The sequence below is a fragment of the Coloeus monedula genome, assembly GCF_965178545.1.
Source record: "Coloeus monedula genome assembly, chromosome: 9".
Taxonomy (NCBI): Eukaryota; Metazoa; Chordata; class Aves; order Passeriformes; family Corvidae; genus Coloeus; species Coloeus monedula.
Window position 1 is genome coordinate 20,871,323 of NC_138789.1, and position 19,746 is coordinate 20,891,068.

General features: G+C 38.0%; 1 protein-coding gene across 1 annotated transcript in view; it reads right to left on the reverse strand.

Moving 5' to 3' along the window:
* Positions 1 to 19,336, reverse strand: part of ST6GALNAC3 (ST6 N-acetylgalactosaminide alpha-2,6-sialyltransferase 3) — a gene marked incomplete at both ends in the record, with an annotated part of 185,994 nt that extends 166,658 nt beyond the window's left edge. The window contains one exon of the mRNA XM_082287493.1: positions 19,286 to 19,336. Coding sequence (XP_082143619.1) covers positions 19,286 to 19,336 — 51 coding nt within the window. The remainder of the gene's footprint in view (positions 1 to 19,285) is intronic.
* Between the last annotated feature and the right edge of the window lie 410 nt (positions 19,337 to 19,746).

A 19,746-nucleotide genomic window follows, 5' to 3' on the forward strand; every position in this document is an offset into this window, starting at 1 on the left:
CAGGCAATTAGCAGAAACCCTGAGGTATGAAATATAATATAATCATCATATTAATGCAGAGTTCTACATAATAAAAGCTAATTTCTTTCAAGGTTCACTGGAGGAAAGAAACAGGCCAAGGAACCTTTAATTGCACACCTCCAATACATATAGATTAAAGAACATCTGCCAAAAACGGAGCAATATAGTTATTTTGAGAGAAGGAGACAATTTCTCCTTAAACACAGCGATGCAAGGCCACTGTCTCCCTAGGGCACTGTTCCATCCCTTTGAGTGCAGTGAAAGCTAACAAGAGTCACTAATGACATGCATGCTCCACAGGGTAGGTGTGTTGATAATATTACTAGACTTATTAGCACCATTTGTTCCTGCCCAGTAGCTCCTGCAACACCAGTGAGTGGTGGTGATCAGTTACATGTGGATAGTTCTGTTCAGAATTGGCTGCACTCTCACTTTTAGTTGGTGAAAGTGAATCCATTCTCTCACTTTCCCGGGTTTATGCACACAACTCACTTCTCACGTTGATTTTAAGGCTTCAAGGCCAGAGACACGTCTTTTGTAACTTTTATTTGTTCCACATAGATTCACAGGCATATTCATAAAGTGTATCTGATATTAATACATAAACACAATATCCAGAAAACTGTGAGCAACCCAGGTGAAAGGTGGCAGCTCTGAAAAGTATCACGTCCATATGACACAGCTTTCCCAAAGTCGTGTCTCGTTTAGTTTTTCCATCTCTGCTTCCCTACTTTTATTCTGCCACTAAATTGCCTGACTTCAACTCCCTCCCAAATCCTCAGCTCTTTCTCCTCCTCTCTCAGATTCAACCAAAAGGCCACCTGCCTAACTCACGTAGTGGGCTCACAGCCATATACTGCCTTTCATGTTTGTACTGCACCAGTTAACCTTCGATCTCTGTGAGGATGAACAGTACCAAAAGCACCACTGTGAAGCAACTAAAATGAGAAAATGGGACACCAAGAAAAATAAAGAAAGAAAAAAAAGAAAAACAACAACAACAAAAAAAAAAAAAAAAGAAAAAAGAAAAAAGAAAAAAAAAGAAAAAAGAGGATGATATAATAGCCCTTGTTTATAAGCAAAACGTCAAAACATAAGGCAGCTAAACTCAGCACTGTGACATAAAATAGTACTGACATCTGTACTTTCAAAACGTGTGGTCTAATCTCCACTGGAATCCCTAGTGCTTAATCTGCCAGTCACCACACATGGATTTAGTATTTACTGCCAGGTATTAACCTGCAACTCTTTCAAGCATAAAAATCATGAGGACTGGACAATACAGCTAAGAAAACATGTTTTTTTTATCAGATCTTTTCCAAACATGTCCTGCATTGTTTTAACTAATAAAAAAATCAATCCTCCGCACTAAAAAATTAATATTATGCTATGTATTTTGCCAGTATGACCATAGAAATATCTCTGAAACAGAGCAAAATGTAAGGCTAAATTCTCATTAAAAACAAAACAAATCACACAGTGCCAGATTAGAACTAAATCTCCTTTACTTTAAGTGGCAGAGGACTGTGGCGGGAAAATTTCTGGGGAGGTTTTTCACCTCTGGACCACACCATCTTCTGTAGTCCGGAAGAGCCTTTAATTTTTACCCCTGGGGTCCCTTCAATTAATCTGGATGTAGATCATGAGTTATAAGAAGAGGGTGCACTCTTTAGCCATGTTTCAAAAAGCAAAGCTTTTTCTTTCTTTCCTACTGTTCTTTTCCATTCAGGAAGTAGAAGAGTAAGTAAAATAGACTATTTTCTATTTTATAGAATAACATTTTTCTATTGCTATTTTTTGTATACCCTATTTGTATAGGCTATACAAAAGAAAAAAACAGGGAAAGATCATCTCTTTTAGGAAGGGCAGGAAACAGCTAATCTGAAACAAATGTAAGTAATTACCTCCAGTCTCTACTTCCTACAAGTAAGATCTGAACTGCACACAGTTTGAAGGGTTTCTTTGTGTTAGTGCTACAAGTGTCATACAAATACTGATCCAGAGGCCCCATTCCTCAACTGCACTAATGAAGAATCAGCTAAACTGAGAATGTGTTGCACTTAACACAGCTTACCAGGGCATACTTGCCAGAAGACAAGATGAAGAGACAAACACTTTGGTACAAATACCGGCATCCCATGACTGCGTGGTTGACAGCGAGAGAAATAAACTCTCAGGTTTATCACTAAATTTGGTTCTCCTGAGTTCCAGGGTGACTTTCCTTCCTATTGTTCTGAACTATTCACAGCATATTTTGAATATGCTACATGGCCTACACTAAACTGGCATTTCAGGACAAGGGTTTTGGAACTTCCATAGAGTAACTATAAAAGTAACTGTCATTTATGGCTGCATCACTCATTAGACACTTTCTCATTGATTTCCATTGGTCATCAAATTTCTTCTCCCTTCATCAGCATTTTCAAGGCAGAAATCACATGCTAGAACATGGCAGTTCCTTCACTGACTAAGGGAGTCTCATATACTTTATTCTACTAAATTCAAATGTCTTCTCTCCCCTCGCATTTCAAAAGGTGCAACCAGACAACAAGAATTTTTCAGCCAATTTCTTGGCAGAGCTCCTTTAAACACTACAAAGTCATTTTGCTTGCCAACTCATTTACCAAACACTCTTTTGAATTGGAACGACCCTCACTGCAGTAAATTTTTAAATGCAAATGTAGTCGGCAGGCTGCCTGTATTTGCCTAACTAAGAGCTATACATTTATGAACACTTGTGTTCAAGTAAGCAGAGGGTACAAGACTAGGTGTTTATTTTATTTTTATTGGCGATCATGTTTCTGTCTGACAGAAAATCTGGAAGCTTAAATAAAAAACCTCCTTCAAGTGAAGGTCAGTACAATCAGATACTTAGAACTCAAGGTTTAATTTACCATATGAAGGTTACTAAAGGAAACCATCAGAAATTACTTTGCACAATGTGACTAATGCAGAAAAGCCAACATACCAATTGCAGAGACAGATTTTTGTATAGGGTGGCTGAAACATTTAAAATGTCAACACAGAATCAATTTAACTCCCCACCATCCAAACAGTTGTAAAAAGCAACCCTGAGTAAGTCTGTTTGCTAATTGTGAGGTAACACACCTCAGCACTGATTCCAGGCAAACAGATCTTTATTAACCCTAGAGAAATAAGTGGGAGTGTTGGTACCGAATGAGGAAATACATTTCTTGTGCTAGGCTGGTATCTAAAAGCAAATGCATTTTTAAAAAAATATAAACTACAAATCAAATCAGTGTGTAAAAACTACAAGCACAAGCTCAGCAAAACTGTACTCAAAGGTTTCCTTCAAACACACTACACTTTCAATCAAATTTAAAGGTTAATTGTTTAATTCTGCTCTGAAAATATTCCAAAATCATTATCAACTGTATGCAAGCCAGATTTTCACAAACTCAAGCTTGTGCTGTACATAACCAGCAGACTTTTACCTGGAATAGCAAAGATAAGTAACAATTCTGTTCTTCAAGATGTCCCAGGACTTAGTTATAAATTAAATAATACATCACTTTCTTCAAGGAGAAATCATGTAGCTAGAACCCCACAAAACGTTTGATCTAGCTACAGACTAACTACAGACAGTGTTATTGTTATTGACAAAACTTCCACAACAGGGACACAACCTAATAAACCAAAAGGATCAATTACTTCTGCACTGTATTTGTTACCATTTCAGTTCTCCAAGCCCTTTAGGTAATTTCCTTAGGAGTAATTCAAAGCAATTGAAAAGAGTCCTTGGAAAAGTGTCTTTGACTTTATGAGACTTCTGAAAACTTCTGTGAGCACAGATCCGGCATTTCTCAGATATATTCTGTGGTCTGCATAGGACATGCTTACATTAAACACCAGTTTTGCTTCTCAGCAATACTTCCAGGAAAACAGTTTTCTTTTGATGGCATGGGATCATTTCAGCATCCCATGAGACCAGCATCCCCTTCTTCTCCACATCCTCCCACACTTACATCCCCAGAAGCTGGTCCCAGCAGGAACACAGCTCAGCACAGCCCATGCATTGAGGGGCACTAGCAGTCAGTCACAGATTCAACTGCTTCAGGCAGCCTCTGTGCCTGCAGCTGTATGTGGATGTGTAACTTCACTGAGAGCTCCTTCAAAAGCAAAGCACTGATAAAATAAAAAATACCAGCAGTATGTCATTAAATGCTTGTCTGCACAAAGGTATCTGATCCCTCATATATAAAACTCTGACATTTTGCCACAGTACGTGCTGGTAACTCCAAACACTTTGTTAGAAATATGAAGATATCTGAAAACACTTCTTTTCCTAATCCTTTATTTTACAGTTCCCAATTCAGAACACAGCTCTCTTAAGCACCCTCTTTTATCATTGCACTAACTTTATGCCTTTTTTTAAACCAATGAAATATAGAAGCTGTCTAGATGCCATGTCTTTACTGGCTATCTTAGATGGCAATACAGCAGACAAAACTTTCTGATTTATTTGCAGTTGATATGAAACTAATCTAAATTTGGTCAGCATAGCAATGAATGCAGAGCAGGCTACCTGCCTTACTTCATCTGATCACCAGAACATCCACCCAGCATGTGCAGCAAAACAACACAGCTGGAAAGCCTGGAAACAGGAAGCAAGTTGAACAACAATGGACAGACACCCTTCTGGAAGGTGTGAAACTGAAGAGCAGGTTCTGGTCTTTGTAAACCTTGGAGGGAGAATTTCACACCAACAAATCCAAACCTTGGTCGATCCTATCTTTAACTTTTCTTTGAGTCATCAATTTTGCTTTTCCTTAACCTGTAAGCCAAAGCAGGTATCTAGCGACGTAAGTATGAATGCAATTTGACACTCCTCAAATCACAAGCTTAGATCCTATCAGCACTCCAGTAAACATGCTCAACGTCTTGAAATTTACCTCAAGAAATCTTTCAATAGAATCAAAACAGTAAGAAAGTATCTTTGCCAAATTTCAGTTTAAAACTAAACAACCATTCTACTCACATTGGCACATAAATGAAATAATTGATCATCTTCCTATCAATGTCCAAGACACATATTGATTGTGCCATTTAAAGAGACTAAAAAAATGCTGTCTTAATTCTTACAGTGAACATAAAGAAAGAGTAATTACAGAACTACTGGATGGAAGACAATCACAGTATTTTAGTTAAAGAAGCTGAGACTAAGTAGTGTAATGTACTCATCTGTTGTCTGTCATAATGAAGGCAGTAATTTGTTCCAATAGCATTTAAGTATGTTAAATCATTTGGAATGCATGGTAAACTTCACAACAGCACTGCAAACATTTAAAAAGCTGTAATTTTGTTGGAAATATGAGTTCAGGATTAGTATGGCAACAACAGGGTGTGATTAAAGTAAGACACTTCACTTTCAAAAGTTCCAGGAGGGGTTCAGGGGCAGAAGAGGGGATGATGTTTCCTTGGAAACTAGTCTACATGTATAGTTGCACTGTTTAATATGGATTAGATGGCACTGTTACTACAAAGCAAATATAATTATTATTCTTTAAACTGACAAATCTAGAAAACAAACATTTACAATCTCTAAGAAACATAAAAGGATGCTCAATAGAAAAGCTCAAGCAGCAAGAGTGCACAACCAGAGCAACAGAGAATAGTCACCAGTGTCCAGGCTGTGAAAGTAATAATGAGAATAAATTCCATGTGTGTCCTCTTGTCTGATGAATGACTGTCACAAGCACAGTTCAGTCTTTTATTTGCTTGGTCTCCCTACAGTCATAATTAGTAGGACATGTTTCAGTTGGCATAGGTCTTGGAAACAGGCTGCCTTTCAGGAGAGCAAACTCACTTAAAGCCATTTTTGTTAACAAGTACATCTTTTATAAGGGCCACACACAAGATATTTACCAAGAAGAAAACCTTAAGGGAAAAAAAATAATGTCTATAAAATATTGTCCAATCATCATGCTTTAAGTGTATACATCTTAGCCCCCAGAAACATCTGTTCCTGACCTGGAACACAGTTCTGAATGGCCTTGATTTTATGATCACTAGAGGTCTCTAATGTCAGCAGAAGGACTGCAGCAGTCACTTACCCTGCAGACACCCATGCATATGGTTACGTGTTTGAATATGCATTCAAACAACCTCCACAAAAAACACGAGTGGATGTCAGCTGAAACAAAAGGCTATAGCTGAAGGCAAAAAAAATCTCATACAGTTTATAATGAAGTCAACCATTAATAATTTTTTTTTTTAAATCTGCACAGTTTTCATCATTTCACCTGCACTGTTAAATTACAGGAACCAACAAAAAAAGATAAGGAGAAAGAGAATATTTAAATCACTGTGGTTTTTAAGCACTTTAAGCTATTATACATCTGTGAAATAAAATGATAGAAAGATAAAGCAGTTCAGTTTTTTAGTCAGAGACAGATCAAAGTCGGCCCTGAATTGCAAGTCTATTTAAATCAGTTTTTGATACAATAAATTAAATTTTCAGATACAGAATGCAAAAATCCAATAGAAAAATTGATCTACAAAACCAGAGCTGTTACATTAAACATTCCCTGATTACGAGCCCCCTAAATAGCTGTCAGCTCTCCTAACAACTTCATGTTAAAAGACACACACTTATGACAGAACAAAAACACCACCATCACATTAAATCCAAGGCCTATATGCAATTACTGCCTTGCCATTCCTTTTTTGTTTCAAGGCGTGCAGTTATTTAGTAAAAGGCATTTGATAAGGAAACACTGAAGAAGAACTAAAAAATGTTGGTGAGTGTTCGCATGTTGAAGTGAACTTAAATTTCCATGTGGGGTGGGATTTTTTGTTTTCAGTGATCAGCAAGGCACTGTATTTTTGTGCAGTATATTGATGGTACCGAATTTCATTACAGTGTGAAATTCAAAACCAACCTCTTCTTATGAAAGAAACTCCATGAAAGAACGTAAGCAGCATATCTCATGACTTGGAAAATATTCTCAATAGTCCATGAAAATTTCCTATCACAAGTAAAAAACAAAAACAAGACCAAACTACCACCTTTATTAAAAAAGCTTCTTGACAGAAAAATAAGTTACTGCTTAACAATTAGTTATCTATACTCACAGGATCAGACATACTTCTAAAAATTACTAGCTTTTAAGCATATTAAATACTAAAATCTAAACATAGCCAGGTAAATGTTACAGGCTTGGCACCATTTAAAGCAGCTGTCTGGGAGCAGGGGTTCATCAGTATGAAAACTGTATTTTAAGCACCATCTATACAGGATTATTGTCCAGTTTATTTATTACTGCTACCATGATCCATGGTGCTGTGATGACTGTCATAGTCACAATGGAGTATGACTATGGAGTGTCACACTACTACTACAAAAAAAATTCACAGTTAACTGCACATTTCTCATTTTTAGCAGTGATCAAAACAAAGTCTTAGCAGAGTATAATTCTTGCAAAATACAGCACTGCTGATGTCAAAATCTATTGCAAAAATTTCCAGTGACTTAAACATAGTTTTTGATGGCATTGAGTAAAGAGCTCTAAATCAACTGAGCACTCCTCTTAAATATCTGTCATTTAAGATACAAGATCACAAAGAGGAGGAAAACCTCCAACATTTATCAAAGGTAAATGAGTTTCAGATAGCTTCAATACTCTGTGCTAGAAAGATACCACAGAGGTGGAGATGACATATATAAATACAGAGATGTTATTTATATTTGCTCCTTCTCTAAATTTAATGCTCAGCCTTCCAATGCAGAGTTGTCATTTTTCCTCTTGTATGGAAATCAGAAAAGGATAAAAAAATGAACCTGCACTGAACACGTGCCTTTCCTGTCCCTTTGATATGCCCATGCCCACTGGTTAAATCCTCACAAAAGCAACAGCTGACATCTCCACTGCTGAAACAGCAGTTGTACTTAAATAGCAGGTTTTTATTCTCTAAATAGATCATCTGCTTATCTGACAGGAAAATTAGCAAAATTAAAGAATTTTAAAAATTTTAAAATAAAGTTACAAAGATGGTAAATCTGAGCAAGGCATCATTTGCTTGCAATGATATAGTAAATTAGAAGAAAAAAAACAGTATTTCTCAATAAATGGCAAAGGTCTTCAAGAGGACCGTATCAGCTCAGCTTTCATTTCTTCCTTATACTTAAACCATTCCTATTTTCTGAGAACAAAGTAAGGAGGAGAAGGTAAAACAAAGATTACTGGAGAGGTATATAATCCATTACAAATGTCCACATTTAAGCTTTTATCATTTAAAAATATGTAGATACAAAATGTCTATTAAGTTGTTCTGTCTCAGGTTTCAAAACTTCTAGAAGGATTTCTTACTAGTTTTGTTTAACATCTTACCACACACCTCTTAATGTGTATCAGTCTGCAATAAAGTTGTTCTGCTGAGTTAAATGCAGCAGTAGTAAAGCTGTGCCAGAAGCATACTAAATTAAAGCATTATCAAAAATAAAGGCAGCTAAACCACTGTAATTTATAGGTGCACACTGAATAGAGAGGAACTTACTACCTGCAAAAACCCAAACAAACCAACTAATCTGTCAGTCAATAGTAATCAATCAGGTCTGCTCTCTAGGGTTTTTGGTACTGTCAAAAGCATTTAGGAAGAAGTTTAGGAAAACCTTCCAACTTGTCTGTCTAGTGAACACATCTCAAGTAGTAGCAACCAAAGTCTTCAACAGATAGTTTATTTGGAGTTCAAAAAGCACATCAAAGTACTTGTCAAACAATGGACAGAGGACAGCAAACAGAACACTTGGATGACATTCCTTATACCTTACTAACTCATGATAAAATGCACAGACTTTTCTGGCTGCTGGGGCAGGACATGGAGAACCAAAAGAGCATAAATAAAACCCAAGAGAGATGGAAATCACATTTTTTGTTTGCAACTTTTTTTTCTTAAGGTACCTTGTCTCTAAATCATTTTAAAAAATAGAAAGATTCTTGTAAAGTTTTACATTTGTGGGTACTTTTTGATATCATCTCCCCTTTTACACCCCATTTCATCATCCCATGTCCATTTGTGAAAACACATAGAAGCTCATGAGTTATTTCACTGTCATTAAATCTGCAATTTTCAATGAAAGGTCAGCTTTCAGCAAAAACATTCTCTAAAGTGAGCTGCAATTGCAAGGAGCTCCAGATAGGCAGAGAAATCCCTGCTCTTCCAATCTTTGTCTGTAAGCAAGACAAGCTCCTCACTGGTGCCAGGGAATACAAAATGATGCCCCTTATGATGCCTGGAGTAATATTTGAGGTCATGCCTTTGCTTATGCCTCTTCCTCTCTTCACCATTCTCACTTCAGCAAACCTCCCACTGGAGTCAATTAGAATTTTGCTTAAGTAAGCACTGCAGGGTAGGGCCTGTTGGCATTAAATAAGTCATCATTTTTAATTGGCATTTTAAGTTCCATCGGACTACAGACTATACCTCACACTGCTTTAGTAAATGTTTGCACAGGGTAACAATTTGGATCATGTTAATATTCGCAAGTGATCCAAATATACACTGTACAAATACTGAGGTTAGGTGAGTTATTTCAGGACAAAAGATACCGAGATCTATTTTTCTTAAATTAGTATGTATTTTGAAAGTCATAAGACAGCCTAAAGTTATTTATTTTAGGGCATGCACATATTTCTTTTAGATAATTTGGTCCAGTGCCAGTAAGTATTGTATATACTGAAGACCTTATAAAAGCTTGCTTTATCAGTAAATTCATCCTAAGCCTCTTTTCAAGTGTAGCATTATTCATCTTGAAAAGGCTGTAACAGCATGTTCACCACTTTTCATGATTACACTAGCTGCTATCAAAACACCCCAAAAGCTCTCATTATTAGGATTTTCTCACCAATATCACTCCTCCTTCCCCATTCAAAAGGGGTATTTAAACAATTTAGCTTGTTGTGTCAGCTGTATTACACACTCAGGATGTCTATCCATTGAAGCACGTGGGACTAGAATTCATATGAGCCTCAACAAATGTTGTAGAGCATAACATCAGATTTTTTTAATTTTTTTTTTTTTTTTAGGATCCTAAACCACTTAGCCTAATATCATCCTGGATATGTGAAGACAAACTTCCCACTAGCTTGCCATTTCTACTCACACACGTGCTTCTGTTACCTTCTATGGAAATACATATAAGGACCCTAAGTTACTCTAACATTCATAGCTTTTCCCCAATTTTCTTCAAACAAGAACCACAGAGACTTGAGTGAATCTTATGGCACATATTTCAACCCAGAGAGTACCTTTTTTTTTTCCCCCCCAAAGGAAGTCCCCAGTTCTTGGAGCACCAATCTATTTCAAACATCCTCATGCTCAATTCCTGATGCATGTTCAGGATTAATAGCAGCTAACACAAAGAAAATATTGAGGTTGTGTAAGATTAAGTCATGCCCACAGAGAACAGGTAACTAGAAACTTAAAGGAACACATTTGCTTATATACACTATGTTTACATACCGACAGATAAAAAAGTGAAGGGAAAATATTTTTAGAGCCAAAAAGAGTGGATTTTTTCTGTAGCATTCTTAAGTTAAAAGGCAAAGTACAATCAGTCCCTTAGCCAAACTGAATCTGACACCTCTTTTCTATTGAGATTTGGAATTATCATCTTGCAAACCCACAATTTGAAGCATCAGTGTCAACCTGTCTGGAATGCAATTTAGATTTTTCTGTAACATGAAATACCTACTCTTCTATAGTTATTAGTAGCTGGCATAAACAGTCTGACAGTATTGTAAGTGAAGGCCCCGACAGTTTGCAATACTAATCCAATATTTTGCCAGTAGCTCTAGAGCTCTGTGAGAGAGCAAAAGAAACACACCTCTTTAACCAGAATCCCTTTTAATTTTAATTTTTGTACTGATGATTTGCAAATCTTTTTCTGAGACCAACCTGATTTCTGTTGAAGAGCTAAAAAACACACAATGGAGATAAGAATCACAAACATTTATGCACATGATTTGTTTTCTGATAATTAAAAAAAGATGAGCTAATACAGATTAGCAGTTATTTCTTACAGATTAATCTAAAACCAAGCAGAGAAAAAAATGTTTCTTTTGAAATAGGAACGTCTGAAATCTCTCATTCCCTCTAGTGGCCACGGCAGCTTAGACAGAGGATTCAAAAATGTATGTGAACTGCATCCTTTCTTTTGATATATGTAACTAGACTGAGCTCTGCCGTGATGTCGCATTTTAAGTGGAACTCCCTGAAGAAATCAATGGGGAATTCTGCTCAAAAAACAGTAGCATACTATGGCCTATAGCTGCCTAAGGAAGATTTCTTCCCTGCAGGGACAAAAATGAAGGTCATTTTCTAGGCAGAGAGCACTAGGGCTGGGCTTAAAGTAATTGAAAATTACATTAACATTTTCATTGTTTCTCATGTGTTGTGCTTGCCTGGATCTCAGATCAGAAAATATAAAATAGAGATTTAGGAAATGTGAATCAAAAAAGAACTGGTGCAATTCATGGTGAAAAGCACGAAATGTAAAACAAATAGGAAATGGCAAGCTGCTTTTTAACAAGACTCACTTCGATCTGATAGATCAAGAAGCTGGAAAACCTTCAATCTATTCCTCCTCAAGGAAAAAAAAATCTACGTTTTGTGCTTGCTGATATGTTCAAAACTCCATTGAAAAGGGAGCAACACTAGTCTAAGAGTAGAACAGCAACATGTGAACATAACATAATAATTACTTAGGTTAAGGGAACAAGATAGCTAGGTAGTGGAGAAATTTCAATCATGAACTCAATTCTACCCCATCAAGATAAAGGGAAACTTTGAGGAGTGTCATATATGTAGAAGAGAGTAATTCAAACTATTATTGCTAGTTTCCAGGTTAACTACAAGCACTGAGAGAAAAAAACAAAACAAAACAAAACCAAATCCTAGATTTTACCGCTCCTGTTCATGGTGGATTAACAATTGAAGATAAATAAAGCCATTGATTTACATTGTGAAGGGGTAGCAACTACTGAAAGTATTGAGATATTATTAAACTGACAGCAAATGATACAAAGTCAGTTCTGATATCCTCGTTTTAGAAGAAACAGAAGAATTGGATTTCTATGACAGTAGCACATGTAACCGATTGAAAATTCTGGAATTAGCCTGCTTATAAAGGAAACATAAGACTGGACTCATCAGACTCAAAGTTTAAGAGCATGAAAATAGAAAAACTGAAATATCATTCTATTAAAGACCCAGTGAGCAATTAGCAACTTAAAATGCCTGTCTGCCTTGAAAAAAAAAAAATTAAGTAAATGTCACATAGGATCTCTATACAGAAGCATCTGCAAATACTTTTGTTCTACTGCAAGGCTATAAAATATCAGTTAAAATATCATTCTCACTTCTGAGCATCACACATCAAAAAAAATGGAAATGAAATGGGGAACCCAGAGAATGATAAGCAATGAGGAAGATCAGACCAGAGATTCTAAAAAAACATCAGAAAAGGCTGGGGTAAATGTTTCCATTAATTTGAAGGAGAGATGACAATGTGATATGCTTCAAATACATAAAAGTGCAAGTAGTAAAGGGATTAAGTTTCAGCAAGACCGATAAGGACAACATTTTCAGACTGTAATGAAATACAGCAGTTTAGCCTGCAAGGTCTGGCTTACTGAAGGTGTTAGGAGCTAGTTAGACAACTGCCAGCCCAAAGGACCAATACAGCTGATCCTGCCTTCGGACAAGATCACAGGGGTGATCACAGAGGCCCTGCCCAGGCCTGTAAGCCTATCAACAGGTGAAGAACAAGGCCAGTCACTGAATCTGAAAGACAGAAGATAAAAAGCAAAACAAGTGAATTAACAGCAAATACTCTCTAACACATTAGCTTACTAGGCCACAGAACTCATTACCAGGGAAAAATAGAGGTTGAATGTTAAATACCTTCCTAAAAGCAATCACCCACATTTACAGACACTGAAAAATATCCTCAAACTTACCAGGACTGTAAAGTTATAGCACTGTTAATGGGATTATTTATGGTTGTTTACATGTTAATTTTGCAAAACAAAGAATAGTTCACTTGGAAGGTTAGTGAGGGTGAGATTGATTCACTCCATGGTTTCCTGTCCTGAAAGACAGAGCACTAATCTGCATGCCCAGACATTAGGAGAAAAATATTGCCTGTCTCAATACTCACAAAAGGCCTAGAAGAACACTGCATTGCAAAACTAATGCATTAACATTTTGTGCTTAACTATGGCTTGTGCTCTGCTAAGCAAGTGTTCTCCCTTTAAAAACAGTGTAGGTAGGAGATAACAAATTCATGGGAAAGGGTGTGCGTTTCTGGAGAAGAGGAAGAGCCTGCTCCCATAAGCTCCAAAAAAATCAGAACCAGATTTAACACATTTGTCTTGCCAGAAAGTCAGTGCTCTCTCACCAACATTTAATATTTCTTACCAAGGAAATTGGTAAGAAATGGGTGATGCTAACTGACCTACACTGTCCTTCAGCTTCACATAATCCAGTTCAAGTTCCAACCAGGCTAGTGAGCATTCAAATGGCATCACATCTAAGTGACAACAAATGAGATGAGCTCAGTAAGAAACGGAATTTCCACCTTTCACAGATGTGTCACCACTCTTTATTACTGCCTTCCAAGTTCAACTACAGGCCAGATGTCCTGCCCTGTTCTGACTGTACCCAAGACAGTGATCTTAGCTGAACCTACTTCTTTAATGTGCAAACCAAAAGATAACAACAAAAAAAAAAACCCAACCCCCGCAATAATAAACAGAAGTCCTTACAGAACCACCTTCACGCTGTGATTTTCTGCGCAGATTCTGGTTTTTGCTACATTAGCCTAAAAGCAGGTGTTTTTCTCCAGGTACTAGAAATGTAACAGTACTTTCCCAATATAAGGATTTGTTTAGAAAATGAAAAGTAGGTCCTATTTCTGACTAACATTACTCAAATACTACATCTTACACAAGAGTAATCACCCACTATTTACACAGCTGTAATCAAAATCTGCATGGTTATGCTGTTCAGATTTATTGACAATCATGCCTTCTCAGTGAGTGGATTTAATGGTTAAAAGTCATAATAAGAACAGTTATTTCTATTAATTACTGTGCAGGTAAATATAGGCGGGAGACACTGCTTTCTAAGGCTCGGAGACTGAGCCTTAGTTAAAGCATGACAGCTTTGAAAACGGCACATTAAAATACACATGCATGTAAAAAAAAGTCCTAGCAGAGCCTAGTATTTCTTTTAAAATTCCCGGAGCGCCCTCTTGTGTGAGAACTGTCAGGCACTGCGTGCAATGGTGAATCATCATGGTGTTTTAAAAGCGCAACAACGTAATTACATTCCCTCTTACCACCCCGTAACTTCGCCTGTTTCTGACAGGCAATATTTTTCCCAACCTGTTTCACTGGATTTCTGTTTTGACGGACACATGAGCAGGCAAAGTCAAAGCAAAATCAGTGCAAAATAATCTATTCCTTATCTTGTCTCCTAAGTAGCTTCCTCCAGTGTTTCCCTACTCAGCCCTGCAGGAGTGATACTTCCTCCAGGCTGTAGCACTGGCACATACCAGACCCTAAAAAAAATAAGAAGAAAATATCAGCCGACACTTTGAAGCTGATAGGAGAAAACTGAAAGAATGGAATCAGAATTGAGAGGTGAGTGAGCAGGGGACCCAGCTTGCTTGTCATTGTCCATCTTCAAATCAGACAGTCAGCAACTGGAAATTTCCAGAAAATAATGGTCTATTTACACTGGAATGTCTGCAGCAAAGCATCTTTTGTCACAGAGGAAGATGAAGACTGAAAGGCATCTCAGACACTTGCCTGAAGGTAACATGCTGACTAATGCCACAGACTGCAAACTGGCAGGTGCTCATTAAAAGCTCCAAATGCAAGCAGCCAGAGCAAAGCCAAATTTACCAGGGAAAACGCACATGTTGCCTGTTAAAGCTGTCATAGGCACCAAAAGTAGAGCAGACTCCGAGCTACTGAGGAGGAGTGGTAAAAACGAATCGGGAGGCAGGCAGATGGAAGGACCTGAAGGGAACATAGAAAGATAAAAGAAGACAGGGAAAGGAGCTTACACGTTGAATCCACACAGAACGTGAAATCCTCGTCACTAGAGTTACTCCTTTTAATTCTGTGCTTGCCTTCCCCTAGCAATTACACTGAACGCCCTTGACAGCCTGCAGAACTGAAACTAGACATCAGCTTCAGCCCTTTATGGTCCCCCACAGAATTTTAATTTTCTAAATTGGAGATTTATGGAAATGCTGACATTCATCTCTCGGTTAAAATGTTATCATGTTGCTTACAAATACAGACTTTCTCTCCTTTCAGGTAGAAGGTTGACAAGGCAGGCTTAGCTGCTTTCTAATCATTTTCCTGCACATGATGAGCTGTGAATTATGTGAGCTTTATCATCTTAATGCTTACATCTCTAAAAGCATCTGGTCACAGACATGCTTTTGCTCACTGTACTCTTTAAACAACAGCAGTAATAATTAGCAACTCTGAGCAGCCTGATTATCATATGAATGGAGAAACAATTGAAAATGCAGCTGAATTAGAACCCAGCAAACATTTAAGTCTTCAAAATTACAGAATCTTTAGCAACAGATGTCATTCAAAAGTATACTTACCACCACACTATTACATTAAATACCACTAGCAGCAGGCTCTAAATTGCACCACAAGACTTCAGGCTTGATTGAAGAGACTTCATAGTGCTGACAACCTCTTTCCCTTTGCAGACACTTAGTAAGGGAACCTGAAGTTGGGTTAGCATGCTTCCAGCACCCTTATTAAATTATTATTCACAAAAATAAGTGCTTTTTGTCTCATGTTTGTCTCCTTTCAGGTATCAAAAAGTGAATCTTCATGTACTTAGATCTGCATTTATGTTGCCAAAACTACTAAAAAAAACCCCCATGATGTGACTGAGAATCTACAGTTACTAGAAACGTTACCATCTATTGAAAGTGGAAGAGAAGTGACAATCATTCCTCACATCTTGAAGAAAACTCTAAAGACACGCAAGCTAGAATGCTACACCATCCTACTGAATGACAACCACATTTATTTCTGCTTTATACTTCAGTGGGCTTCTACAGGACAAAGCTTTTAAAAAGGCAAAACTGTTCATAACAAATATGAAGCATCATTATTTCTAACTCTGCATTAATTATCCTCAAGAGAATTAAATGGGATGTCCTGCTGCAGAGCACTGGCAAAGTGTTAAGAAAGGCTAACAGAAAATACAAGTTCTGTCATCCGTGACATTCACTTTCGCAAAAAGGCAATGAAACCAGACCTAGAAACAAAATTATTGCAGACACTTTTTCATGCAAGAGGCTAACCATGAAAATTCGAAGAAAGACAACTGCAACTCAGTATGGGCTCTTCTACGTCACAGCGAATGTGCGGAATAACGATCATCTACAGGCACCAGTGCACACTGGGCTGGATCCAACGAAAAATAACGCACAACTTCCCCCCAGTATGTTGTGAAATGGGTGTGTCTGTCACCAGAGGGATTCCCAGAGAGAAAATACTACACATAAGCACCAAGGTGTGTTAAGAGCTATTTATAACAAAAGGTGTTATCTATTTTACAAGTGCCTCCATATGCCAGACCCACTCGCTGCCATGCCAGAGTCCTACTTCAATAACACGAAATTTCATTAAATCTTCAGGTAATTGCTGGCCATAAGCCAAGACACTAAGCCATTCCTCTCATCCCACAAAGGAGTGAATCCTTATGGAACATGTGTACAGTTGTTAACCCACCAATAGTCTTTCCTCTTTGCCCATATCCTCAGTGTTGTAAGAAAGCCAAAAGTAGGCTGGGGTCAGTCCAAATATCTACCTCCCTTTCTCTCATACACACATCCTTCATTATTACATGTTCTCTTCCAGACCATGGTGATACTTACATTTAGTACTCCCTGTGTGAACACTGAGAGACAGATAAAAGCATATGTTAATTTCTGTCAGAAACAGTGAAACTTCATTTTTATTAGCAAGTTTATAATCTTGCTTTTTTCCAATCCATTTGCCAAACTGTAAATTATGTCCTCCAAACTTTCAGATTTTATTTACAGAGGTATTTAGTCACCTTAGAGCCACAGCAATATTTTAATACACCTCTATAATGCCTGCCTGGTTTTGCTTACAGCTTGGGACAAAAGACAAGGAAAAAAAGAACAATGGAAAAACAGACTCCACACCAAGAAGAAAAAACAAACAAACAAACAAACAACAAACCTAAGGTGGGATTAAAAAAAAATAATAAAGAGAACAAGTGAAAAAAGCAAAACAAATTTTAACACACAGCACTGCTGGACTGTCTCCAAATCCACAGTAACATTCCTCCAGGACTTCAGGGATTGACAGACAGCACATTACGAGCAGCACCCACCACTTTTTCCTCAGAGGTTTTTAAAGCCCAGTAGTGTCACTGTCACCCATTAACATCCCAACTGCCCGAAGAACAATTCCCTTGGCCTTGGGAGTCCCACAGCACAAAGCACAGAGCTGTCTTGTCTCTCACAGGTCTGTTGCCTCAGCAAATCCAGTTTACACTTTTATTTGTTTCTTTTTTAAGCAAAATCCAAGCTGAATCACTTCCCCAGGAATGAAAACTGAAGTTATAAAAAAATCTGAATTTGTTTCTCCTGACAACACTCTGAACAGGAAGCTAAGAAATAATTTTCTCTTTATACAAAGGAGAGAATTTAAGGCTTTACCACACAGCATCTTAGATCACCCCAGCAATCAATCCCAACCAGCAAAATCTAGGTCAGTGATATGGAATAGAAGTCAGAGGGCCTCAAAGAATGAAACACTCAATTGTTAAGAATTATGGAAAAAGCTTAAGATCTGGTTAGGACAAAGGTCATATTAAAGCTGCAAGTGGAAATACAAGAGTTATCTGGAAAATAACCTCGCTCCAAATCCTACATGCAACAAATGCCTTCGAGAATTTCTCATGAAACAAGAAAAAGGAGACTTTGCAGGGTAGATAAATAAATAAATAAATAAATAAATAAGCACTGCCATCTTGGAGCTGTTAGTAAATGTTTATTGCAGTGATCACAGGCTTCACCAAGACCACCTCTGACATTATTTCAAGATTAATAGAATTAGATCCACTATTTTACTCAGGAACTTTCTACAGGACAGAAAATAGCTGCTGTTACAGACAGGGCTCCCTTGGCCTTACAAATGGCTGAAAGCAATGTGAGACTTAGAAGTTAAGACACAATACAGTAAATTAAGGTAATATGCATTATTTCATTTTCCTTCCTGCTGCAACAGGAATGTAAAACTTCCCAATACTGTTCCACATCAAGATTACTCTGTGGAAGTGCTTCGAGCAGGCTCTGCTCAACTTGTCTGAACACAAAGCTCCAGCTGACCTAGAAATCCACACGGATATTACATATCCCACACTGATCACACCTTCAGAAATCAGAGCTGCTATATAGGACTGTTGACAGAACACCAGCTACTAAATTTTGTTAGTGGTCTAAGTACCCGTCCTGGAAGAACAGGACCAGGTAATTGAAAATCCCAATTATTCAGAAGTGTCACAACTGGTCCCTACAGCCCTTTAACAATTCTTAAGCACAGCATGGAAACAACGCCATGCCCACTGCTCCCGGAACCCCCAATTAAACCTACAAGTTACAGTTAATTGCTTGTGTGTGCCTGGGGGTGGGGGGCACCCACCTACAGCTGTCTAAGTTTTTCTGCTGGAAAAACAATACCTGGAGCCCACATCCTGCAAAAGGAACAAAGAAAAGCTCAGAGCTCCAAGAACATGTACAAAGGCTCCTGAATTGTCAATGTCAGGAAAATCCACCAACGCCAGAGGTTTATGTCTAAAAAGGAGACAGAGGAGTCCTGCAAGTTTATTCGAATAAAGGGAGAGAGTCCACCCAGGCACACATCCACGGGGTTTTCTCTCTCGAGGTTTTGGAGGGCGCAGCCTCCTTTTATCACAAACTCCGGGCTGCATGTTGCCCTCTTCCTTTGCCCATTGCTGAGGTACCAGGAAGGTACAGCCTTCCCAAACCACCAGCACATATTCCCCGCTTGAACCTGCCATTTTACCCCAAAATTAGAAACTCAGGCTTGTGCAGACCCACTTGTCTGTTTCAGCAGCCAAGCTGTCTGGGCTCTGTAACAAACCTGCTGCCCAAAGTTAGTAGAAACATTAAGATCCATTTCAAAGACGTTGACACCCAAACCTTCACCCATGGAACTGTTTGCAAAGACATGAGCTTTGCTCTCATCCACATGGAGTTTGTTCTGCTTATCGCGTGAAAACAATAGAGCCTGTTCTGCTCCTTGTGTTCCTTTACAGTATAAAACAGAATCCTCCTGACCTTTCCTCATTAGAAAGCCTGTGACACTTGCAGAATTCCTCCTAAAGGGATCTGCATTGCAAGGACAGGTTACAGGGCAGCTTTTCTTAAACCCTCATTTTATGTGGCACAGAGGAAAGCTTTGCTGTAGGCAAGAAGTGAGGAATCTAGGTCACACCTTGCAGTGAAAAATGGAGACATTTAAGGGATAGAAACACTTTGATGTGTTCCATACTATTTTAAACCATGCCATCTTGTATGGACTCCTGTGAAAAAAGATCTTCAACTTGCTCACAAGCAAGATGTAAAAAACCAATTACTTTACACTGATCTTCCACTATTCT